Source organism: Bubalus kerabau, chromosome 10 (genome assembly GCF_029407905.1).
Source record: "Bubalus kerabau isolate K-KA32 ecotype Philippines breed swamp buffalo chromosome 10, PCC_UOA_SB_1v2, whole genome shotgun sequence".
Taxonomy (NCBI): Eukaryota; Metazoa; Chordata; class Mammalia; order Artiodactyla; family Bovidae; genus Bubalus; species Bubalus kerabau.
Window position 1 is genome coordinate 27,420,789 of NC_073633.1, and position 27,623 is coordinate 27,448,411.

The 27,623-nt window shown below is 38.9% G+C and overlaps 1 gene segment (V, D, J or C); it reads right to left on the minus strand.

The window, feature by feature from the left end:
* Positions 1–4,916: 4,916 nt before the first annotated feature.
* LOC129620756 (T cell receptor delta variable 1-like) lies at positions 4,917–5,544 on the minus strand. The segment is given in 2 exon segments: positions 4,917–5,269; positions 5,496–5,544. Coding segments are annotated over 2 exon segments (402 nt in total).
* Between the last annotated feature and the right edge of the window lie 22,079 nt (positions 5,545–27,623).

A 27,623-nucleotide genomic window follows, 5' to 3' on the forward strand; every position in this document is an offset into this window, starting at 1 on the left:
CAATCTAAAAATACACTTTCATGCTCATAAGATGCTTCCTTGACAGTTTTGTTTTCTTTAAAAACTTTGAGAATGCTTTTCTTTTGTGACTGCCATTGCGTGTGAAGAGAACTCAGGCGTCATTCTTAATGGTGTTTCCCAGAACACAGCATATTGGTTTCTCCTGACTATTAGCAAGATTTTCTTCCACTAAATTAGACCCTTGGATTTGTCTTCAATGCCTTGCAAACTTCTGCCAAAACCACAGTGGTGAACTTGCAGAATACTTTATTCACCTTTATGACTTTTCACATAGCATTGCTCCTGAATAAGAAGCTTGCTTTATAGGAAGTCAAGTACAACAGTGAGTGGAGGTTCTTACTATGATAAAGAGGTTATGGAATGCGTAATGGATGAGGTAGTTATAAATACCAATTACAATCATGTGGTCATTTGCAGTAACAAAAGCTATAATAGTTATAAAATTATCTTCATTTTACATGAATATATTTATGCATACATTAACCATTTTTTAACTTCTCTCTCCTCTTTGCCTGCCTGTAGTAAAAGAAAACATGCCACTACAATTTAATCTTACATCTCAGTGTATCTAAGTGGTTAAGATACAGAATTCAATGGGAGAGTGTGATTCGGCTAGATGAGGAAAGAACATCACCCGTAAATGGATAAATGAACTCGGTCTTCTCTTTGAAGGAGAGAGCTGGTTTTGGTTGAATGAGGAATAATTACATCATAATAACAGGAAGCATGTTCAGACTTAAATTGAAGAAAGTGGGGGAAAACCACTAAACCATTCAGGTATGACCTAAATCAAATTCCTTATGACTATACAGTGGAAGTGAGAAATAGATTTAAGGGACTAGATCTGATAGACAGAGTGCTTGATGAACTATGGATGGAGGTTTGTACAGGAGACAGGGATCAAGACCATCCCCATGGAAAAGAAATGCAAAAAAGCAAAATAGCTGTCTGAGGAGGCCTTAAAAATAGCTGTGAAAAGAAGATAAGCCAAAAGCAAAGGAGAAAAGGAAAGATATACCCATTTGAATGCAAAGTTCTAAAGAACAGCAAGGAGAGATAAGAAAGCCTTCCTCAGCGATCAATGCAAAGAAATAGAGGAAAACAATAGAATGGGAAAGACTAGAGATCTCTTCAACAAAATTAGAGATACCAAAGGAACATTTCATGCAACGATGGGCTCAATAAAGGACAAAAATGGTATGGACCTAACAGAAGCGGAAGATATTAAGAAAAGGTGACAAGAATACACAGAAAAACTGTACAAAAAAGATCTTCATGACCCAGATAGTCATGATGGTGTGATTACTCACCTAAAGCCAGACATCCTGGAATGTGAAGTCAAGTGGGCCTTAGGAAGCATCACTACGAACAAAGCTAGTGGAGGTGATGGAATTCCAGTTGAGCTATTTCAAACCCTAAAAGATGATGCTCTGAAAGTGCTGCACTCAATATGCCAGCAAATTTGGAAAACTCAGCAGTGGCCACAGGATTGGAAAACTTCAGTTTTCATTCCAATCCCAAAGAAATGCAATGCCAAAGAATGCTCAAACTACCACACAACTGTACTCATCTCACACGCTAGTAATGCTCAAAATTCTCCAAGCCAGGCTTCAGTAATACCTAAACCATGAACTTCCAGATATTCAAGCTGGATTTAGAAAAGGCAGAGGAACCAGAAATCAAATTGCCAACATTTGTTGGATCATCAAAAAAGCAAGGAAGTTCCAGAAAAACATCTATTTCTGCTTTATTGACTATGCCAAAGCCTTTGACTGTGTGGATCACAATAAACTGTGGAAAATTCTGAAAGAGATGGAAATAGCAGACCACCTGACCTGTCTCTTGAGAAACCTGTATGCAGGTCAGGAAGCAACAGTTAGAACTGGTCATGGAACAACAGACTGGTTCCAAATAGGAAAAGGAGTACGTCAAGAGTATATATTGTCACCCTGCTTATTTAACTTATATGCAGAGTATATCATGAAAAATGCTGGACTGGATGAAGTACAAGCTGGAATCAAGATTGCTGGGAGAAATATCAATAACCTCAGATATGCAGATGACACCACCCTTATGGCAGAAAGTGAAGAGGAACTAAAAAGCCTCTTGATGAAAGTGAAAGAGGAGAGTGAAAAAGTTGATTTAAAACTCAACATTCAGAAAACTAAGATCATGGCATCCAGTCCCATCACTTCATGGCAAATAGATGGAGAAACAGTGGAAACAGTGGCTGACTTTATTTTTCTGGGCTCCCAAATCACTGCAGATGGTGACTGCAGCCATAAAATAAAAAGACGCTTACTCCTTGGAAGGAAAGTTATGACCAACCTAGACAGCATATTAAAAGGCAGAGACATTACTTTGCCAACAAAGGTCCATTTAGTCAAGGCTATGGTTTTTCCTGTGGTCATGTATGGATGTGAGAGTTGGATGATAAAGAAAGCTGAGCGCCTAAGAATTGACACTTTTGAACTGTGGTATTGGAGAAGACTCTTGAGAGTCCCTTGGACTGCGAGGAGATCCAACCAGTCCATCCTAAAGGAGATCAGTCCTGGGTGTTCATTGGAAGGACTGATGTTGAAGCTGAAACTCCAATATTTTGGCTACCTGATGCGAAGAACTGACTCATTGGAAATGACCCTGATGCTGGAAAAGATTGAAGGCAGGAGGAGAAGGGAATGATAGAGGATGAGATGGTTAGATGGCATCACTGTCTCAATGGACATGAGTTTGGGTAAACTGCAGGAGTTGGTAACAGGGAGGCCCGGCCTGCTGTGGTTTATTTGGTTGCAAAAAGTCAGACACGACTGAGTGACTGAACTGAACTGAAGAGGAAGCATAATTTTCCTGTTGTCCTTATTAGAAAGTTTTGTTCTTCAAAGAGATAATGATGAATCTTAGTTAACAAGGAGTGAAGTTAACTAGTTAAGCTCTATTACAGTGGCTTTGTACTGTGTCAACTTAACTATCTGGAAATCTGTTTCCCAGAATCTGTATTGTTCTGGTTTATGGTTGGCCATGAAAGAGGTCTGCATAGGATTTGGAAGGTACTTGTCATGTAGTAGCCATGTTTCTATGTTCCACAGGTTGGTGCAGGGCTCCAGGGACTATGGCAACTCATAATGTTGCTGCTGATCAGGTAGTTCAATTTATTGTTGACTCACAACTCCTCAACCTTCCACCAGATCTCTTACTCATGTTATCTTTGTCTTTGACCAAGTATGCTTGTAGCATGATGGCAAATGACATCCACTTCTCCTGAAGGTCACCCAGTACTGTCAGCCTAAAGGAGGTAAGAGAAAAAGACAAGTTTCAGTGTACCTTGTGGGTTCCATTGTCCTCATGTTATTTCCATACATGTCACAGTCTGTCCATGCTTTTGTCCACATCCAACTTTCCTTCACAAATGTTACTCTGGTTGACCTACAGTGAATTCAGACACAACACCATATACAAATATAACATTTTTAATCTGGATTTACTGTTGGAATACAAATGGAACAGACTCTTCCACTGGCTCTAGCCCCTGCCTGTGAATAATCCTTATCAGTTCAGTGGCTCAGTGGTGTCTGACTCTTTGTGACTCCATGGACTACAGTACACCAGGCCTCTCTGTCCATCACCAACTCCCAGAGCTTGCTCACACTCATGTCCATTGAGTCGGTGATACCATCCAACCATCTCATCCTCTGTCATCCCCTTCTCCTGTCTTCAATCTTTCCCAGTACCAGGGTCTTTTCCAATGAGTCAGTTCTTCTCATCAGGGGGCCAAAGTATTGGAGTTTCAGCTTCAACATCAGTCCTTCCAGTGAATATTCAGGACTGATTTCCTTTAGGATCAATGGGTTTGATCTCCTTTCAGTCCAAGGGACTCTCCCCAGGTCTTCTATATTGCAGGCAGATTCTTTACCAGCTGAGCCACAAGAGAAGCCGAATAATCCTTATAACTAATCTCTTACTCTACATCACTGGTAGTTCTCCTTCCCTGAATATGCCCTGACACGATGTCTAAGAGGAAAGGGCTGTATGATAAGTCACTTCAGTTATGTCTTACTCTTTGTGACCCTGTGGACTGTAGCCCCCCAAGCTTCTCTGTCCAAGGGATTCTTCAGGCAAGAATACTAGAGCAGGTTGTCATGCCCTCCTCAAGTGGAACTTCCCAAATCAGGGATCAAATCTGTGTCTCTTACGTGTCCTGCATTGGCAGGCGAGTTCTTTACCCCTACTGCCTGGGAAGCCCTAAAAGGAAAGAACTAAGGAAATGATTTTCATGTTACTATATATACTATTGGAAAAAGAAATGGCAACCCACTCCAGTATTCTTGCCTAGAGAATCCTGTGGACAGAGGAGCCTGGTGGGCTGCTATCCATAGGGTTGCACAGAGTCGGACACAACTGAAACGAGTTAGCATGCATGCATGCGTTAAAGAAGGAAATGGCAACCCACTCCAGTGTTCTTGCCTGGAGAATCCCAGGGATGGAGGAGCCTGGTAGGCTACCTCCTATGGGGTCACACGGAGTCAGACACGACTAAAGTGACTTAGCTGTAGCTGTATATATACTATATATGATGATATATAATGATAATATATATACTATATATTTCAGATACTATATCAAGATTTGTGATGTGAGGATCTTTAGGTGAAAGTGTCATTTTATATTATTATGGGGCAAGTTTTCAAATTTAGACAACTTTACACATGTTCTGTATGGTTGATTTAAAGTCAAAAATTCAAGAGGAGAATGTACCAGGAGAAAGTTACTCTGGACACATGCTTCCATATGAAACGGAAGGAGCTTTTATTTATAATTAAATCTTCTGATCCAGACCACAGATGAAGCAACCACAGGACTACCATTTATTGTCTGGGATCCGCAGGTGTGTATTTCAGCTAGGGTCCTACAGCAGAGAGGCTTTCTCTTATTAAGCTTGGGGGTTTTTGTTCAGCTTTTCCTATTACTTCAAGCACTGTGAGTTCCCAGAGAGCACAGAAGTACTTTGCAGAATCTTCCAATTGTAAAGTTGAAATGGTGAGGCTGGATGATTTACGTGATCTCTCAACATTTATAGAGTAGCGGCCATCCCTTGTAAGGAAAATCATCTCTCCACTGGGAAGCTGCTTGTACCAAAAAATGCTATAACTGCTCTGACTTGTTTCATACCGACATTTCAGGGTAACTGACTCCCCAACTGGACTGGATGTGTCTGGCTGGTCTTGAATAACTTTCTGGGCTACACTGGATCCTTTGGGGGAAATCAGAAAACAGAGATGAAACAGTGAATAAAGTAATGTAGGAATTAGACTCATTTAGGACCACCCCCCCCCCCACCCCGCAAAACAAACTGAAATCATAAGATGCTTGGTTTTCTCCATTCCTCCTTTCCTCCCCAAGTCCCTGTGAAGCATCACATGCCTAAGTGCAGGCCTTTCACCCTGAACACACACACCCAGGTTTGGGAGCATCCCTACCAGAGAAGGTGAAGGCCAGGAACACCCAGAGCAGGCTGGAGAGCGGCATGAGGCATGGATTCCCCTGCACAATTGTGCTCAGTTTTGCCTCAAGCTGAGAGTGTCTTTGTGCTCCTGGCAGCACATATACATATAAACCTCAGGTCCTGTGTGACTCCTTCAAACAGGAAGTGGGATTTGTCATTTGCATACGTCATGTGGTCTGTGCACAGACGGGAAAAAAATTCTGGCTCACCACAAAGTTTTACACTCTCAATTTTTCTTTCACTGGTAATTAAGTTAGGCTGATCCTGAAAGGGGGCTTCACAAAAGCAATTAGTAATAAAGGTTTGAGCTGAGGGGAATTGAGGAACAAGCTAGGTGACATTCACTGATAATTATTCAACACAATAATTTTGCCATCCCCTTTAAAACAGCATTTGATTTTTGTTTTTGAACTTTTTATTATAGTTGATTTACAGTGTTGTGTTAGCTTATGCTGTACAGCAAAATGAAATATCCATCAACAGAGGAGTGGATAAAAATGTGGAACATATGTGTAATGAAATTGTTGCCATTGTTGTTTAGTTGCTAAGTCATGTCCCACTGTTTTTCAACCCCATGGACTGTACCCCTCCAGACTGCTTTGTCCATGGAATTTCCCAGACAAGAATACTGGAGTGGGGTACCATTTTCTTCTCCAGGGGTTCTTCCTGACCCAGGGGTCAAACCTGTGTCTCCTGCTTAGCAAATGCATTCTTTACCGCAGGGCCACCAGGGAAACCCATGATGAAACCATTCAGCTATAAAAAAAGAATAAAATAATGCCATTTGGTGCAACATGAACTGATCTAAAATAAAATTTAGTATAAGCTACAAACCCTTCTTGTAATCTATTTACTAGTCATTTATTTAGCTTACAATTATATTGCTCCATCCAGAATCTAAGTACTTTATTTAAAAATTCACAGATCTTTGGTCTTCTTGGTAAAATGTAGTCTTATCCAAAATTTTTAATGTATTTTTTTCTGAGTTTTAGGGCTCTACTTAGTTTTTTCAATATGTAAAATTACTTTGACATCAAATGATAAAAAAAAATTAGTCCTTCTGACTTTAAGAGTCTATTCTATTGATTGTGTTTATATGAATTTATGACAGGAATAAAATAATTATACTTTTGAAACATGATATTGAGTCTTATTTATTAGATTTTGAGAAGGATCAGAATATTCAGTCTCATTGCCTCCATAAGCAGAATTGTACTTATTAGATCATGTGTCTTGGAATTGTCCTCATGTCGCATTTTCTATCCCACTGGCCCAAATTGTTCAGTCTCACTAGTTAGTTGCTTATTATTTTTTCTTCTTGCAAAATACAGTTTAGATAAGCATGCTGGATCTTTCTGTGCCATAGTATTATAATGCACTCAAACAAAACTTAATACCTACAAGCTGTATCTACACCATAGATGGTGATGCATGAAGTTTTGTAAACTGTTACATGTTCATCGAATGCAGGAGGAGACAGGGATGACAGAGGATGAGATGGTTGGATGGCATTACCAACTCAATGGACGCGAGTTTGTGTAAGCTCGGGGAGTTGTTGATGGACAGGGAAACCTGGCATGCTGCAGTCCACTGGGTCGCAAAGAGTCAGAAACAACAGAGTGACTGAAGTGAACTGAACTGACATGTTCATTTAGAATATAGTTGTCAATCTTCCACTTAGTTTCATCATTTTAATGGATGAATTAATAAAAAGAATCAAAGGCATAGAGATAATAGAAAAGAAAGTACAGACAAGGTCTTTAAAACAGTGTCAATTCCTTGGTTTTAAGTTCCTTGAGTGGTGTCGTTAATGACTGATACTTGGAGGAGAGTGCATATTTAGTTGAAACATTTTCTCTCCTGTCCCATTTCACCTCTGAGTGCTGTCAGGCAGCTGATGCCTTGGTTTGCTTGTATCTTAAAAGAAGAGATCATGAATGCTCACAGCAGCCTGGGCAGCAGCATGATATTGTACATGTAGCATATATATTTATATATAACAATTATATACATTATATATACCAGAAAATTGATATTGATAAAATATTTTTAAAAGATAAATGATAATCTGATACATCAGTTTTATATGCACTTTTTTATGCATAGCTCTATGAAATCTTATCACAGGTGTAGGTTTTTGTACCATTACAAAAATCCTGATACAGAATTGTTACATATCTAGAGAAAACGATTTTCATACTATCTCCACTCCTGCAACTCATGATAACACCTAGAAACTACTGATCTTTTGATGTCTATATTTTGTCCGTTTGAAAATTCTGAAAAGCAAACTCATACATTATGTATGCAATTGTAATAATATAGTGTGTAAGCATGTACCATGTAGTCTTCCGAGATACTTTTTTCACTCACCATTGAGATCCATCTAGGTTATTGCATGTATCAATAGAAATTTCTTTTAATCACTACAGACTGTCCCCAGCTTATGATGAACCAACTTAGAATTTTTGACTTTATGGTTATGAGAAAGGTATATATACATTCACTAGAAACCATACTTTGTATTTTCAATTTTTATCTTTCCCCATGCTGGTAACATGCTGTATACATTCTCTAATGATGCTGAACAGCAACAGCAAGCTGAGCTCTCAGTCAGCCCTGGGATCGTGACGGTGAACCACTGATCCACTACAACCATTCTGCACTCATACAGTCCTTCTGTTTTTCACTTTCAGTACCACACCTTTAGGTTAGGCTAGGCTAGACTCTGATTCACAGTGTTTATTATATTCATTTTCTACTTATGATATTTTCAACTTAAACTGGTTTATTGAGACTTAACCCTATTTCAAGTTGAGATAGATCTATAAGTAATACTTTATTGTATGGGTGTACGACAGCATATTTATCTATTCACACAATGAAGAACACTTGGCTGGTTCCCAGCTTTTGGCCATCACAAACACAGCTGCCATGAATATTCATGTACGGATTTTTGTGTGAACACGGTTTTCATTTCTCAAGTATAAATGCTCATAAAGGAGTATGATTGCTGAGCTGTAAGGTGAGTGAATATTTAAGTTTATGTGGAACTCCTAAACTGTCTTCCAGAATGACTGTACCATTTTCCCACCAGAAGTGTACGAGTGATCCACTTTCTCTACATCATTGCCAGAACTTGGTATCATCAATATTTTTCATTTTAGCCTTTAAGCAAGATGTGGACTGGTATCTCACTGTGGCTTTAATTTGCATTTCCCTGATGGTTAATGATGTTGAACATCTGTTTACATGTTTATTTACATGCTTATTTCCCTAAAACAAAGATCTTGCATAAAGTGTCTGGGTGAACCTGTTGTTCGTTTTCAGTTAGATTGCTTGTTTTCTTCCTGCTGAGTTTAGAGAGTACCTTGTATTCTGAATACCATCCTTTGATGAAAATACATTGTGAAAATATTCCCTGCCATTCTGTGGTTTGTCTTTTTCATTCTCTTAATAGTATCTTTCACAGAGCAAGCTTTTTTAATTTTGATGAAATAGTTTATTTTTTATGGATTGTGATTTCAGTGTCATGACAAAAATCATTTTGTCTAACAATTGGTCCTGAAGATTTTATTTTTTTTTTTCAAAAGGATTCATAGTTTTATATTTCACACATGGAAGTATGGTCCATTTTGAGATTCTCCTTAAATTTTTGTATCAGGTGTGAGATTTAGGCCAAGTTTCAGTTACTTGCCTATGAATATATCCAGTTGTCCCCAAATCATTTGCTTGTATCATTCCTTCATTGAATTGTCATTGCACCTTTGTCAAAAAGTCAGATTTCCCAACTTTCTCCACATCTCCACTTGGGATAACTCAGTAGCATATACTTGTTAATGAATTTTATTATCCTTTTTGTATTTTTTATTATATATATATATTTAATATTGGAGTATAGCCAATTAATGCTGTAAAAGTTTCAGGTGTACACCAGAGGGAGTATATTGGATTAACACTGTAGCATCTGTATTATTGCTTACTTTTCATTCCTTATAGTTATAATTTGTGCTTTCTCTTTTTTCACCATGATAATTTTACCTAGGAATGTATATTTTATTAATCATTTTAGCAAAATTAACTTGGTATCTCATAGCTATTTCTATCATTTTCTATTTTACCAATTTGACATTTTTTATTATGTTCTTGTTTCAGTTTACATTAGTTGTAATTTTTCTTCTTTTTTGTTGAAAGCTTGCATAATTGTTTTCTCAGCCTTTTTCTTCAGCAGTATAAGCATTTAAAAAGATAAATCTCTCCTATGTAAAATATTAACTGTATCTCATAAATATTTGTATGTATGTGTTCTCACTATATTTTCTTTCAAAATATTTTCTTATAGCCCACTAATTATTTCTTTAGTGGGTTTTCTTAAAGTTTAATGCCTAAATTCCAAATATTTGGGAGTTTCTAAACATATCTTTTTGCTATTGATTTTCTAAGTCAATTCTAATTTTGATCAAAGAATAAATTCTATATAATTTCAGTTTTCTTAAATATATTGAGACTTTTTATGCACAAACCAATGTGTGTGTGTGTATTTATCTACATGGCAGGGTGAGTCTGGAGCCTCAGCTACAGATCTGGGTACAGGCTGCAGGTGGCTGGGGAGCACTGCGCACTTGCTGCACAGAAGTAGGTGGCTGAGTCTCCAGGCTGGGAAGCTGTGATGTGCGGTGAGAGCTGTTTGGCACTCGTACTGAGGAAAACCGTGAGTCTTCCATCTTCCTTTTTATTCATAACTGAACCTATGGCAATCAAGAATACAAGGCCTTTACCAGGGTATTGACTGTACCATGAGAAGTAGTCAAATGTTCTCCTCGCCTACAGTCCAGAATGGAAATCTCTCCTTCCTGGACTATCAAAGATTGAGGGCTCTGTTTCACCTGCTGTTGGTCATTTTTTTCTTTCTCTTGTCCACCCACCCCTGTTTAAAGAGATAAAAAGTCATTAGGTCCACAGATTAATATTTCCTTCTTAAAGTTCCTATCTGCATGAATTTGTCCATTCCCCAATTTTCTCATTCCCCTTAATTAATGAGATATCTTAGTTTTCGTCCACCACAACCCACAGTCTAAGTGAAACCACAGAAGTATAAATGATGCTCCCAGAATCTTGTCCATTGTTCTTGGCACCAAAGGTCAGTGACAACTCATGTTCCTCTTCTGGCCTTCTCAACCAGCTACAACTCTGACTTTAAGTTCACATCTGCTTTAATGCCTTCAACAGACCCCATCCTCTTACAAGTGCTTTCACGTAAACCAATCTCTCTCAAAGAAAGTATTCCCCATATTGAGACTAGAATTGCTGTAAATTAACTTCATTGGGAATCAGAAACACTCTGCTTACACATGGGTAAAGAGCAGGTTAGAATTTCTCTCCTGCTCTCCACCTCTTCCTTTTCTTAACACCTCCTAGAAAAACTCATATATCAGGACAGCACGATATGTTAATGGAGATTACATTATTTTACAATAGGAAAGAGAGACACCCATGAAGTTACAAATTAGTGTGCAGAGGGATATTTCTTTTTTTTAATTATAAATACTAATTAAAGTCTATTGAAGATACACAGAAGCATAATATATATCATTACAAGATAAAGTCATGGATCCAAACAGAGAAAATATACAGCCCTTTTGCCATGATGGAACTTCAATTTTGCCACAATCTTTCAGATGTGTCCACATTTTACATGACCCTAAAAAATGATAGAAAACCAATCAAGTTCAATTTATACTTTTCCTAAAATATAAATTAGGCAAATGGAATATTTCCAAGGTGATGGGTCCTAAGCTGACATTCGGGTTGCTCAGAATACTTTTGATAAGGGTTGAAGTATAAAAAGTGAGTTTTAAATTATGAATCTGTACAGATTTAAGACATCCGCATACTCTGTCTCTTCCTTCACACACATCGGTATCACAGATGTCCCTCAGCTTCTGCTGTCAGTAAGATCACATGACCATTTCTGCTGATATTTTATCAGAGAGAGAATAAAACAGCCCACCACTTCTGGATGGTGAAGATGATTCTGGAAAATACAATATCAAGGGTCAAAGAGTAAGAGGTCTGAAGGAAAGGTTGGGGAGGAAATACCCAGGGTCAGGAGAGAAACATGGGTTTGTGAGTAAAAAATGTTCTTCATCCTTAGGGAGCAGAGCAGTGTGAAGATTAAAGCGGATAGTGCTGGGGAAGACATGTAGACGTGGCTAGAAAGAGATGAGGGTTGGTTGGATAGGCAAAGAAAGTTCAAAGACAAATGTGAACATTGGAGAATTTGACTTGAATAATAGCAAAAGCAGTGAAACCTGCTTTTTTGTTGTTGTTGTTCCCAGGAATAAGTGTCACAGTGGCCATATTAGACATTGTTGGCACCTTGCTCAAGTTTTCTCAGAAGCTTCATCTGTGCTCAGTCCCCAAATTCTGTGTTTTGCTGCCAGCAGCTTAGATAACAACTGATTTCTGTGACTATCCAATTCTTCTGTCTAAGTGGTACAGTGTAGTCTGACATGTGCTCTAGCGCTCCCCACAAAATCAGGCAGACAGAACATCAGGAACCTCTGAAATCTTCCTCTTGTTTGGCCTTTTCCCTTTCCCTAGTCAGTGGGCTTCCCAGGTGGTGCTAGTGGTAAAGAAGCCGCCTGCCAAGGCAGGAGACCTGAGAGACTCCAGTTCAATCCCTGGGTCGGGAAGATCCCCATGGAGAAGGAAAGGGCAACCCAGTCCAGTATTCTTGCCTGGAAAATCTCACGGGCAGAGGAATTTGGCGGATCTTCCTCTCGAGGTCTTATTCTGAGACAGAGGACCTAACACAGAGAGTATTTAAATAGTTTGTTCATCATTTTCATTCGTGAAAAATTACACTACTTCTCATAATTATGCCATCTTTGATATGCTAATATTATATATTATAAAAACCAACACTAATGATGCTTTCTGTTGAAGAGTCAAAACTTAGAAGATATGACTGTTAATCTTTATACTATGGGTAATAGCTCTAAGTACTACTAGAGTTTCATAAAATATAGGATATTCCTGTTTTTCAATATTGATACTCTCAGAAAACATGATTGTATTAATATGGAGATCCATGGTAGAATTATATTTGTGGCAGGTTTAGGCTAAAGACAAGAAGACAGCTTTCTTTGTCGATGGAGAAAGCCAATGAATCTCAAAGAAAAGCTCACCTGTTGATTATATTCTGTCTAATCCTATTCTATTTGTGCTAATAATATAAATAAAAGGCTGTACCTTCCAGAATGACTTTGTGAGTTGATCTATGGATACTCTCCCCAACAAAACAGTTAAAACAGATAAAAATTATTTTTAAGAAACTAAAGCCTTTGGACATAGTCTTTAGGTTATATAGCATCTAAAAAGGGTAACAGAGACACATTTATTCATAAAATGTACTAAATCTCCATGATAGCAGAAAGAATCTGTAGCAATTGTACCATGACCCACTCCCCATCCCCAGCCCAACATGATGGAAGTTCTACTCAAGGTGGATACAACCAAGAACACAAGGCTCCTTCTCTCTCCAGTTTGCAGTGTAGGGTTATCATATCTCCTACAGAGGGGCTGGCCGCTGTCCTTTCTTACCTCCCCCAGGTCTGTGTTACAGAAACTGTATTACAAACAAAACTAAGAATGTACCCAAGACTATATCCTTTGAGGAACAACATCATACATAGGCTGCACAGTGTGGGAAAAAACGAACTTAACTGAAATAGTCAAGTCACTAGGCAAATAAACAAGCAGACAACAGTAAGTGCCAGAGTGGTGGAAAATGGATATACAGAGTTGCTCTAATAAATGTGGTGGCCTGAATAAGGACTCCCAAAGTTATTCAAGTCCAAATTCCTGGAATCTAAAATATGACTGTAAAAGAAACAGATCAATTTCTGAACACACAGTCTTCCAAGACTGAATGTGAAAGAGAAAGAAAATTTGAACAGACCAATTACTAGTATTGAAGTCGAACCAGTAATCAAAAAACTCCTGAGAAACAGAAATCCAGGGCAATATGCTTCAAAAAGAAATTCAACTGAATATTTAAAAAAAATTAGTACCCACACTTTACAAATTATTCATAAAAATCAAAGATGAGGAAATGCTCTCAATCTCATTCACTGAGGCCTACAATATCCTGATACCAAAACCAGGCAAAGATTCTACAAAAGAGAAAATTCAGGCCAATATTGCTGATGAATATAGACAAAAAAATTCTTAACAAAATAGTAGCAAACTAAATTCAACAAAACATGAAAAGAATCATGCATCATGATCAAGAGAGATTTATTTCAGGTGTGCAAGGATGGTTCACAATCCACAAATCAAGCAAGATGATATACCATGTTAACAGAATAAAGGATTAAAATTACATGACTATGTCAATAGATGCAGACAAAGATTTTGACAAGATTTAACATTCATGATAAAAAACTGTCAGAATATTTGGTATAAAGAGAGCATGACTCAAAATAAAGATAATTTGTTACAAATCTACAACTGACATCATACTAAATGGTGAAAAACTAAATCTTTTTCTCTAAGATCAGTAACAAGACAAGGATGCAACTCTCACAATTTCTATTTCCCATAGTACTGGAAGTCCTAGCCTCAGTAACCAGACAGGAAAAAGAAATAATTGGTATCCAAGTTGTAAAGAAAGAGGTAAACTGTCTCTAATTACAGACAGTATGCTACTCCATACAGAAAATTGTAAAGATGCTAAAAAACTAATAGAAACAATCAACAAAGTTAATTACAAGTTTCAGGATACAAGGTTAATATACAGAAATCTGTTGCATTTCTATACACTAAAAGTAGCTATCAGAAAGAGAATTTAAGAATACAATCCAATTTCTAGTTGAATTTTGAAAAATCAAAAGTATCTAGGAACAAATTTAACCAATGAGGTGAAAGACCTGTACTCTGAAAACTGTAAGACATTGATGAAAAGAATTTAAAATGATGTAAATTGAAAAAGGAAGCTGAGAGGGCTATAGTAAATAAGAGTCCATGGCTTTTCATTGGCTGAGTCCTTGACAGGAAATAAGAGGCATCTTTCATCTTCCCTTTGCCCTCCACTATGTCCACAAGCCATGAGAGTTTCCCTTGTCTCCCAACACTTCCTTGGTGGCTCAGATGGGAAAGCATCTGCCTACAGTGAGGGAGACCCGGGTTGGATCCCTGGGTCAGAAAGATCCCCTGGAGAAGGAAATGGCAACTCACTCCAGTATTCTTGCCTGGAAAATGCCATGGACAGAGGAGCCTGGTAGGCTACAGTTCATGGGGTCACAAAGAGTCAGACACTGAGCGATTTCACTTTCACTTTCTGTTTAATAATTTTTTATAGTTTATAAGACAGAGACGTAAAGATATTTGACTCCAAAAGAGGAAGGAGCTATGGTGATGGGAACGAGAAGTTCTAGTGATTCAAGAAGGAGTCACGAACTTAAGAATTTAGTTGGCCTTCCAAAGCTAAAAAAGGCAAGGAAATGGATTATCCCTTAGATCTCAAGAAGGAATCAACTTTGCCAGACCTTAACTATAGACAGTGAAATGGATTTAAGATTTCTTGCATCCAGAATAATTTTCTTCTAAGTTACCAAGCTCATATTGAACATTGAGTAAGGTTTATTGTTGATGTTCACTTTGCTGCACTTGTAGGATGGGATGATGCAAGTGTCTGTTGGGACACATTCTGGTGAGGCAGATCTGAACATTCTTGAGTCATCTAACTAATCAGGATAACAACTTTATTGGAGTTATATTTTTTTCTTTGAATTCTTTTCACTTTTTACCATTTTTCAGTTCAGCATACGGTGGTTAAATATTTATTTTATTTTTGTCCTCTTATCAGCTTTTCTGCTAGTTCCAAGTTAGAAGTCTATAGTGCAGAAGGAAATGTAGATTGAGAAAGGAAGATAAAGACCAAAATTCATAATCTGTAGGGCCAAAAAGTGTCTGTGATTAAAACTGTACCAGTGTAGGTAAGAAATAATCTGCACTGCAAATGCCCTGTGGTGGCCTCACGGTGTGACTGTGGCTGGAGGAGGGGCTGAGCCCGCAGAGGGTTTGTGTAGAGGCTGCAGGTGCCTGGGGAGCACTGTGTTGCACAGCACAGAAGTAAGTGCCTGAGTCTGTGGTCTGCGAAGAGGAAATGTGCAGTGAGCTGCGGCGTTCTTTAGGGATTGCTGTGGCATTTAATCTTCCATTCTGCTTTGTTCCCGAAGGAATATTAAACAGGTGTATAAGGCGGCCACTGGGGTTCTGAAGATACCACTGTACATTGTTCACAGAGGCAGAAAAATTACACCTCAGCATGTGGCTGGCTCCCTCCTGGAGACTCAGGGCTGGGGGACTCTGCTCCACATACAGCCCTTGCACACCTGATGAGAAACAGAAACAGTCACAGGAGAAGGTCATTGTAACTCTGACAAAACCTTGAAACTGACCCCCCTCACATACACAACTCCCATAGATGATGAGAAGGATAGAAAGTCTGCTGGACTTGTCAGCTCCTCTCCCTCCCTTAACAATACAGCAGCTGCTCAATCCTTCAGATGCCCCTGTGGGGCAGCCCCAACTCACAGCAAACCTGGGCCAACAAAAGCCCCAGCACAGTGCCTGCTAGCCTCTTCATGATGCTTCCTTTTCTTACTGAGACATTTTCAATGTGAGACACTTCACTAAACCCGAGGGGGGCAGTGTCATAAGCTGTGGTGTAAATGTTCCTCCTCCTGCAGCCAGTCAGCTCACCCAACAAGTCCTGCTCAGGCCCTCACTTTGTGAAAGGACACCCCACCCTCCCACCTCAACCAATTCAGAATGGGCTGGCGAGGAGTGGAGGAGAGTGGGAAATATAAAGGTCATTATTTTGGACTTGAGGGGCATTTTCTAAGAACATTGCAAAGAAGGCAGACTCTGATTTGGAATTTGTGGAGGATTTTAGGGAAGCTGCTGCTGCTGCTGCGAAGTCGCTTCAGTCATGTCTGACTCTGTGCGACCCCATAGATGGCAGCCCACCAGGCTCCCCCGTCCCTGGGATTCTCCAGGCAAGAACACTGGAGTGGGTTGGCATAATTTTAGCCTCAGATGGCATGGATGCAGAAGATTCTTGCATAGTGAATTATTATTTCTCAGGAGTTCTCAGGATCCTTTTTTTTTTTTTTTTGCATCTCCTGTGTACTCCCCTGTGATTCTAAAGGGTGGTCATGAATCAGCACAGTATTCATAGCAGTCTTGGCTGGAACACTTTGCAATATTAAGCAGTTTTATTTTAAAATTATATATATATTTATTCTAGACTGAACCTACTTAATGAGTTATATTGTTTTTAGTCTTTAGATGGGCATTGAAATTAGAATTGCAAATTGTTTTATTTTTATTAAAACATACAATTTAAAAATAAATTTTAAATAAAATTTCAGGTTTAAATACATCATTTTATTTACTTTGTTATTTTTTAAATTAGAGGATATTGTTTACATTGTTGTGTTAGTTTCTGCCATACAACAACGCAAATCAGTCATGGTTAAATATACATATATATACCATCCCTCTTGAGACTTCCTCCCCTTTCCCATCCCAACCCTCTAGTTTCTCACAGAGCACCAGTATGGGCTCCATCTGTTATATCACACCTTCCCACTAGTTATTTGTTTTACACTAAATACATCTTAATTGTTGATTATTATTATTTGTATTCTGCTTATTACCTCTGCTGCTAAGTCACTTCAGTCATGTCCGACTCTGTGCGACCCCATAGATGGCTGCCCATCAGGCTCCACCGTCCCTGGGATTCTCCAGGCAAGAACACTGGAGTGGGTTGCCATTTCCTTCTCCAATGCGTGAAAGTACAAAGTGAAAGTGAAGTCGCTCGGTCTTATCCGACTCTTAGCGACCCCATGGACTGCAGCCCAGCCCACCAGGCTCCTCTGTCCATGGGATTTTCCAGGCAAGAGTACTGGAGTGGGGTGCCATTGCCTTCTCCTTTTACCTCTAGTAGGTTATTTTAAAAGAACTAAGAACTTTTAAAAACATATGAAAATCAAGTCTGTGTTTTTCTGAATTTATGAATAATAATGGTTCCCTAATATGGATTTAGAGATAAAAGGGATAGAAAATGAGGACTTGTATATTTTCACTGAAGTAAAACTGAAGTGATGTGCAGACACTGGGATCTGATGAACAGTTCGAGACTGTTGCAAATGTTAACTAAAGGAACTGTGAGAAATAGTGTAGAAACATTATTATTATTATTGGGCACACAGTAGATATTAGAGAAATAGAATTAGAAGAAGTAGAAGAGGAGGAGGAGCTAAGATGGTGGAGGAATAGGACGGGTAGAACACTTTCTCCCCCACAAATTCATCAAAAGAACATTTAAACGCCAAGTAAATTCCACAAAACAACTTCTGAATGCCGGCAGAGGACATCAGGCACCCAGAAAAGCAACCCAAGTCTTCGAAAGGAGGTAGGAAAAAAATATAAAAAACAAAAAAAAAGAGACAAAAGAGGGAGGGACAGAGTTCTGTACTGGGAAGGGAGTGTTAAAAAGAGAGAAGTTTCCAAACACCAGGAAACCTTGTCACTGCCGAATCTGTGCCGAGCCTTGGAAGCACAGAGGGCAACATAACAGGGAGGAAAAATAAATAATCAATTAAAACCTGCACATTGCGAGCCCTACGGTAACTCCCCCAGCGGAGAAGCAGCGCAGACGCCTGCATCCGCCATTAGCAAGCGGGGGCTGGGCAGGGAGGCACGGGGGTGGGCTGCATCGCAAGGATCTGGCCTGAATACCCCAAGCGCTATCTCAGCGAAATAATTTGGGCTAGCAAACCAGACTGTGGGATATCTACCACGCGAAAAGCCAGCCCTAACCTAAGACACCGCCAGGCCTGCGCACATAACAAAGGACTGAACAGAGATAGCCGGCGGCAGACCATTCCCCCTCCGGTGACAGGCAGCCAGAGCCGGAAGGGGACAATCGCAGCCCCAGAGAGACACTATCTATAAAACTGTAAGCAGGCATCTTTGCTAACTAAAACTTCTTGGGGGTCTGGACGGTCAACATCAGCCTGAGAGGGTGCGCCGGTTACACACCTAGATAAACAAGCGGCGGGGAGGCGATAAGTCGCGGCAATCGCGCGCGCCAAACACCTCATCACCTGAGCTGCTCGGATCTGGGAAGGGCACAAAACACAGGCCCAACCGAGAGTCTGCGCCTCTGAGGACTACCCGAGTGCCTGAACCTGAGCAGCTTGGACCTGGGAAGTGCAGGCAGCCCAGGCCTGGCCACGGATGGTTCCTGGAGGAGCAACCTAGAGCCTGAGCAGCGTGGGCAGGGAGGCTACACGTACCGTGAACGGGGAGAAGACCCAGTGTGGGTGAGGCACTGTGAGCCCACGCCAGTGTTATTTGTTTGCAGCATCCTTCCCTCCCTCCCCACAGCGCGACTGAACAAGTGAGCCTAAAAAAAAAAATGTGTCCTTCACTGTCCCCTTTGTGTCAGGGCGGAAATCAGACACTGAAGAGAACAGCAAACAGAAGAAGCTATAACAGAGGGATCTGCCTTGGAAGCTACAGGCAATAGATTAAAACCCTGTGGTTAGTACCAACTACATAGGAAGGGGCCTATAGATCTTGAGAAATATAAGTCAGACCAAGGAACTACCCAAAAATGAACTGAACCCACAATACTCACAACAAAACCAGAGAAAGTCCTAGATATATTTTTACTATTTTTATGATCATTCTTTCTTTCTTTTTTTTTTTAATTTTTTAAAAAAAAATTTTAAGTCCTCTATTATTCCTTTAATTTTCACTTCTATAACCAATTACTTTGCAAAAAAAAAAAAAAGAAGACCCTATTTTTTTTTAAAGCAAACTTCATATATATATATTTTATAAGTTTTTTTACCTGTTTTTTTTTTTTCCCCTTCTTTTCTTTAACATTGTATTTTTGAAATTCCAAACTCTACTCTAGATTTTTAATTTTAGCTTTTTGGTATTTGTTATCAATTTTGTACCTGTATTTTCTTTATAATTTATGTGGCTTTGTTGTTTGTTGTTTTTTTTTTCCTCTCTCTCTTTCTTTTTCTTCTTCTTTTTTTAACATTGTATTTTTGAAATTCCAAACTCTACTCTATATTTTTAACTTTTGCTTTTTGGTATTAGTTATCAATTTTGTACCTATATTTTCTTTATAATTTTCACGACCTTGTTTGTTTTTGTTTGTTCGTTTTTTCTCTCTTTCTTTTCCTTCTTCTTTTCTTTAACATCATATTTTTGAAATTCCAAACTCTACTCTAGATTTTTAATTTTTGCTTTTATGTATTTGTTACCAATTTTGTACCTTTAAGAACCCAATCTTCAGTATCCATTTTTCACTAAGGAGCGAGATTACTGGCTTGACTGCTCTCTCTCCCTTTGGACTCTCCTTTTTCTCCACCAGGTCGCCTGTGTCTCTTCCCTAAGCCCTCTCTACTCTACCCACTCTGTGAATTTCTGTGTGTTCCAGACGGTGGAGAACACTTAGGGAACTGATTACTGGCTGGATCTGTCTCCCTCCTTTTCATTTCCCCCTTTTATCCTCCTGGCCACCTCTGTCACCTTCCTCCTTCCTCTCTTCTCTGTATAACTCCATGAACAACTCTGAGCGGTCAGTTGTGGAGTGCACATAAGGAAGAGATTACTGGATAGCCCACTCTCTCCTCTATTGATTCCACCTCATCTCATTTGGGTCACCTCTAACACCCTCCCCCCTCTTCTCTTCTCCATGTAACACTGTGAACCTCTCTGAGTGACCCTCATGGTAGAGAAACTTTTCATCTTTAACGTAGATATTTTATCAATGGTGCTGTATAGAAGGAGAAGCTTTGAAACTACTGTAAAAATAAGACCAATAACTGGAAGCAGGAGGCTTAAGTCCAAACCCTGACTCCAGGGAGCTCCTGACTCCAAGGAACATTAATTGACAGGAGCTCATCAAATGCCTCCATACCTGCACTGAAACCAAGCACCACACAAGGACCAACAAGTTTCAGGGGAAGCCATACCAAGCAAATTCTCCAGCAACAAGGAACACAGCCCTGAGCTCCAAGATACAGGCTGCCCAAAGTTACCCCAAAACCATAGACATCCCATAACTCATTACTGGACATTTCATTTCACTCCAGAGAGAAGAAATACAGCTCCACCCACCAGAACACCAACACAAGCTTCCTTAACCAAGAAACCTTGACAAGCCACCTGTACAAACCCACACAGAGTGAGGAAATGCCACAATAAAGAGAGCTTCACAAACTGCCAGAATACAGAAAGGACACCCCAAACTCAGCAATTTAAACAAGATGAAGAGATGGAGGACAACTCAGCAGATAAAGGAACAGGTTAAATGCCCACCAAGCCAAACAAAAGAGGAAGAGATAGGGAATCTACCTGATAAAGAATTCCGAATAATTATAGTGAAATTGATCCAAAATCTTGAAATCAAAATGGAATCACAGATAAATAGCCTGGAGACAAAGATTGAGAAGATGCAAGAAAGGTTTAACAAGGACATAGAAGAAATAAAAGAGAGTCAATATATAATGAATAATGCAATAAATGAAATTAAAAACACTCTGGAGGCAACAAATAGTAGAATAACAGAGGCAGAAGATGGGATTAGTGAATTAGAAGATAGAATGGTAGAAATAAATGAATCAGAGAGGAAAAGAAGAAAAACGAATTAAAGGAAATGAGGACAATCTCAGAGACCTCCAGGACAATATTAAACGCTACAACATTCGAATCATAGGGGTCCCAGAAGAAGAAGACAAAAAGAAAGACGATGAGAAAATACTTGAAGAGATAATAGTTGAAAACTTCCCTAAAATGGGGAAGGAAATAATCACCCAAGTCCAAGAAACCCAGAGAGTCCCAAACAGGATAAACCCAAGGCGAAACACCCCAAGACACATATTAATCAAATTAACAAAGATCAAACACAAAGAACAAATATTAAAAGCAGCAAGGGAAAAACAACAAATAACACACAAGGGAATTCCCATAAGGATAACAGCTGATCTTTCAATAGAAACTCTTCAAGCCAGGAGGGAATGGCAAGACATACTTAAAGTGATGAAAGAAAATAACCTACAGCCCAGATTATTGTACCCAGCAAGGATCTCATTCAAGTATGAAGGAGAAATCAAAAGCTTTTCAGACAAGCAAAAGCTGAGAGAGTTCAGCACCACCAAGCCAGCTCTCCAACAAATACTAAAGGATATTCTCTAGACAGGAAACACAAAAACGGTGTATAAAATCGAACCCAAAACAAAAAGTAAATGGCAATGGGATCATACCTATCAGTAATTACCTTAAAGGTAAATGGGTTGAATGTCCAACCAAAAGGCAAAGATTGGCTGAATGGATACAAAAATAAGACCCCTATATATGTTATCTACAAGAGACCCACCTCAAAACAGGGGACACATACAGACTGAAAGTGAAGGGCTGGAAAAAGATTTTCCATGCAAATAGGGAAAATAAAGCAGGAGTAGCAATACTTATATCAGATAAAATAGACTTTAAAACAAAGGCTGTGAAAAGAGACAAAGATGGTCATTACATAATGATCAAAGGATCAATCCAAGAAGAAGATATAACAATTATAAATATATATGCACCCAACACGGGAGCGCCGCAATATGTAAGACAAATGCTAACAAGTATGAAAGGAGAAATTAACAATAACACAATAATAGTGGGAGACTTTAATACACCACTCACACCTATGGATAGATCAACTAAACAGAAAATTAACAAGGAAACACAAACTTTAAACGGTACAATAGACCAGTTAGACCTAATTGATATCTATAGGACATTTCATCCCAAAACAATGAATTTCACCTTTTTCTCAAGAACACATGGAACCTTCTCCAGGATAGATCACATCCTGGGCCATAAATCTAGCCTTGGTAAATTCAAAAAAATAGAAATCATTCCAAGCATCTTTTCTGACCACAATGCAGTAAGATTAGATCTCAATTACTGGAGAAAAACTATTAAAAATTCCAACATATGGAGGCTGAACAACACGCTGCTGAATAACCAACAAATCACAGAAGAAATCAAAAAAGAAATCAAAACTTGCATAGAAACTAATGAAAATGAAAACACAACAACCCAAAACCTATGGGACACTTTAAAAGCAGTCCTAAGGGGAAAGTTCATAGCAATATAGGCACACCTCAGGAAACAAGAAAAAAGTCAAATAAATAACCTAACCCTACACTTAAAGCAACTAGAAAAGGAAGAAATGAAGAACCCCAGGGTTAGTAGAAGGAAAGAAATCTTAAAAATTAGGGCAGAAATAAATGCAAAAGAAACAAAAGAGACCATAGCAAAAATCAGCAAAGCCAAAAGCTGGTTCTTTGAAAGGATAAATAAAATTGACAAACCATTAGCCAGACTCATCAAGAAACAAAGGGAGAAAAATCAAATCAATAACATTAGAAATGAAAATGGAGAGATCACAACAGACAACACAGAAATACAAAGGATCATAAGAGACTACTATCAACAATTATATGCCAATAAAGTGGACAATGTGGAAGAAATGCACAAATTCTTAGAAAAGTACAACTTTCCAAAACTGGACCAGGAAGAAATAGAAAATCTTAACAGACCCATCACAAGCATGGAAATTGAAACTGTAATCAAAAATCTTCCAGCAAATAAAAGCCCAGGTCCAGACGGCTTCCCCCCTGAATTCTACCAAAAATTTAGAGAAGAGCTAACACCTATCCTGCTCAAACTCTTCCAGAAAATTGCAGAGGAAGGTAAACTTCCAAACTCATTCTATGAGGCCACCATCACCCTAATACCAAAACCTGACAATGATCCCACAAAAAAAGAAAACAACAGGCAAATATCACTGATGAACATAGATGCAAAGATCCTTAACAAAATTCTAGCAATCAGAATCCAACAACACATTAAAAAGATCATACACCATGACCAAGTGGGCTTTATCCCAGGGATGCAAGGAATCTTCAATATCTGCAAATCAATCAATGTAATACACCACATTAACAAATTGAAAAATAAAAACCATATAATTATCTCAATAGATGCTGAGAAAGCCTTTGACAAAATTCAACATCCATTTATGATAAAAACTCTCCAGAAAGCAGGAATAGAAGGAACATACCTCAACATAATAAAAGCTATACATGACAAACCCACAGCAAACATTATCCTCAATGGTGAAAAATTGAAAGCATTTCCTCTAAAGTCAGGAACAAGACAAGGGTGCCCACTTTCACCTTTTCTATTCAACTTAGTTTTGGAAGTTTTGGCCACAGCAATCAGAGCAGAAGAAGAAATAAAAGGAATCCAAATTGGAAAAGAAGAAGTAAAACTCTCACTATTTGGAGATGACATGATCCTCTACATAGAAAACCCTAAAGACTCCACCAGAAAATTACTAGAACTAATCAATGATTATAGTAAAGTTGCAGGATATAAAATCAACACACAGAAATCCCTTGAATTCCTATACACTAACAATGAGAAAACAGAAAGATAAATGAAGGAAACAATTCCATTCACCATTGCAACGAAAAGAATAAAATACTTAGGAATATATCTACCTAAAGAAACTAAAGACCTATATATAGAAAACTATAAAACACTGGTGAAAGAAATCAAAGAGGACACTAATAGATGGAGAAACATACCATGTTCATGGATTGGAAGAATCAATATAGTGAAAATGAGTATACTACCCAGAGCAATTTATAGATTCAATTCAATCCCTATCAAGCTACCAACGGTATTCTTCACAGAGCTAGAACAAATAATTTCACAATTTATATGGAAATACAAAAAACCTCGAATAGCCAAAGCTATCTTGAGAAAGAAGCATGGAACTGGAGGAATCAACCTACCTGACTTCAGGCTCTCTTACAAAGCCACAGTTATCAAGACAGTATGATACTGGCACAAAGACAGAAATATAGATCAATGGAACAAAATAGAAAGCCCAGAGATAAATCCACGCACATATGGACACCTTATCTTTGACAAAGGAGGCAAGAATATACAATGGATTAAAGACAATCTCTTTAACAAGTGGTGCTGGGAAATCTGGTCAACCATTTGTAAAAGAATGAAACTAGAGGACTTTCGAACACCATACACAAAAATAAACTCAAAATGTATTAAAGATCTAAACGTAAGACCAGAAACTATAAAACTCTTAGAGGAGAACATAGGCAAAACACTCTGTGACATACATCACAGCAGGATCCTCTATGACCCACCTCCCAGAATATTGGAAATAAAAGCAAAAATAAACAAATGGGACCTAACTAAACTTAAAAGCTTCTGCACAACAAAGGAAACTATAAGCAAGGTGAAAAGACAGCCTTCAGAATGGGAGAAAAGAATAGCAAATGAAGCAACTGACAAACAACTAATCTCAAAAATATACAAGCAACTCCTACAGCTCAACTCCAGAAAAATAAATGACCCAATCAAAAAATGGGCCAAAGAACTAAATAGACATTTCTCCAAAGAAGACATACAGATGGCTAACAAACACATGAAAAGATGCTCAACATCACTCATTATCAGAGAAATGCAAATCAAAACCACTATGAGGTACCATTTCATGCCAGTCAGAATGGCTGCGATCCAAGTCTACAAGCAATAAATGCTGGAGAGGGTGTGGAGAAAAGGGAGCCCTCTTACACTGTTGGTGGGAATGCAAACTAGTACAGCCACTATGGAGAACAGTGTGGAGATTCCTTAAAAAACTGGAAATAGAACTGCCTTATGATCCAGCAATCCCACTGCTGGGCATACACACTGCGGAAACCAGAAGGGAAAGAGACACGTGTACCCCAATGTTCATCGCAGCACTGTTTATAATAGCCAGGACATGGAAGCAACCTAGATGTCCATCAGCAGATGAATGGATAAGAAAGCAGTGGTACATATACACAATGGAGTATTACTCAGCCATTAAAAAGAATACATTTGAGTCAGTTCTAATGAGGTGGATGAAACTGGAACTTATTATACAGAGTGAAGTAAGCCAGAAAGAAAAACACCAATACAGTATACTAACGCATATATATGGAATTTAGAAAGATGGTAACAAAAACCCTGTGTACGAGACAGCAAAAGAGACACTGATGTATAGATCAGTCTTATGGACTCTGTGGGAGAAGGAGAGGGTGGGGAGAATTGGGAGAATGGCATTGAAACATGTATAATATCATGTAAGAAACGAATTGCCAGTCCAGGTTCGATGCACGATACTGGATGCTTGGGGCTGGTGCACTGGGACGACCCAGAGGGAGGGTAGGGGGAGGGAGGAGGAAGGAGGGTTCAGGATGGGGAACACAGATATACCTGTGGTGGATTCATTTCGATATTTGGCAAAACTAATACAATATTGTAAAGTTTAAAAATAAAATAAAATTAAAAAAAATAGTAATAATAATAAAGAAGTAAAAGAGGAGAGGGGTAATCAGAGTGGGTCACTTGGAACTTTGCCACAAAAATGTGTTTAACGTAGAATGCCTTTTATAGGGGACCACTGGATAAACAAAGCGTTTTTTTCTTTCATATTCTATTGTCTGGACATACAAGAAGATATAAGGAAGTCCACTAGAGGTAGGAATAGTTGCACATCCACTTCAGGAAGTCCCTTTAGAGCCAGTGATGTGGCTGTCAGGTGGGTCACTGACTGGCCTGCAGTTCTTCCTGCAACATTAATGCTAAATCAATGAAACCAGGACAGACCTACCTATAATGAAACAGTGTCTCTATTCAGATTTCAACCAAAATTGTGTTGGTTCTATAGAGGCAGGCGCATGGAATATAATGTTAGTGATTCCCTGTGAAGAGCATTCCCAACAGGAGAAGGTGGTGAAGAACATGAGACTATGCAGAAAGGAAGCTGAAAGCCATATTGTGGACGATCTCCCCTGAGGAGCAGGAAGGAATGTGCCAGAGTCCTATTATAGAGAAATCTGAGATTCAAAGATCCCTATTTAAGCAAATTATAGTGACTATCAGGATGAAATGCTTCCTTGACGATGACTGCTCCTGTTATTGAGCCTGTTCAAATGTGCAGCTCAGCTAGCTGAGAGATACAGAAGCTCATAGGAGTGAAATGGAACTTTTGTGGGAGGTGACATTTCCAGTTTATGCAACATCACCCCCTGGAGGACAACTGGAACAAATCCCATCTTGAGGCTTTTATGCCATATTTCCTCCCCGTTCTTACCAAGGTTGAATCTCTTCCCATTCTAATTTGATGAGTGTTTTCAGGGGTTTGCATACTAAGTTGTTGTTCAGTCACTAAGTTGTGTCAGACTCTTTGAGGCCCCATGGACTGCAGCATGCCAGGCTTCCCTGTCCTTCACTATCTCCCAGAGTTTGTGCAAATTCATGTTCGTTGAGTCAGTGAAGCCATCCAACTATCTCATCTTCTGTCACCATCTTCTCCTGCCCTCGATCTATCCCAGCATCAGGATCTTTTCCAATAAGTTGGCTGTTCTCTTCACATGGCCAAAATTTATTGGAGCTTCAGCAGCAGTCTTCTGAAGAATATTCAGTTGATTTCCTTTAGAATTGACGGGTTTGATCTCATTGCTGTCCAAGGACTCTCAAGAGTCTTCTCCAGCATCACAACTCAAAAGCATCAGTTTTTCAGAGCTCAGAATTTATGGTTAAACTCTCACATCTGTACATGACTACTGGGAAAACCAAAGCTTTGACTATATGGATCTTTGTCGGCAAAGTGATGTCCCTGCTTTTTAATGGGCTGTTTAGGTTTGTAATAGCTTTTTTTCCAAGGAGCAAGCATCCTTTAATTTCATGGCTGCAGTCATCATGCAGTGATTTTGTGGACCTAGAATATAAAATCTTCCACGGCTTCCACTTTTCCCCCACATTTGCCGTGAAGTGATGGGACCAGATGTCATGATCTTAGGTCTTTGAATTTTCAGTTTTAATCCAGCTTTTTCACTGTCCTCTTTCACCCTCATCAGGAGGAACTTTCTTTAGTTCCTCTTGGCTTGCT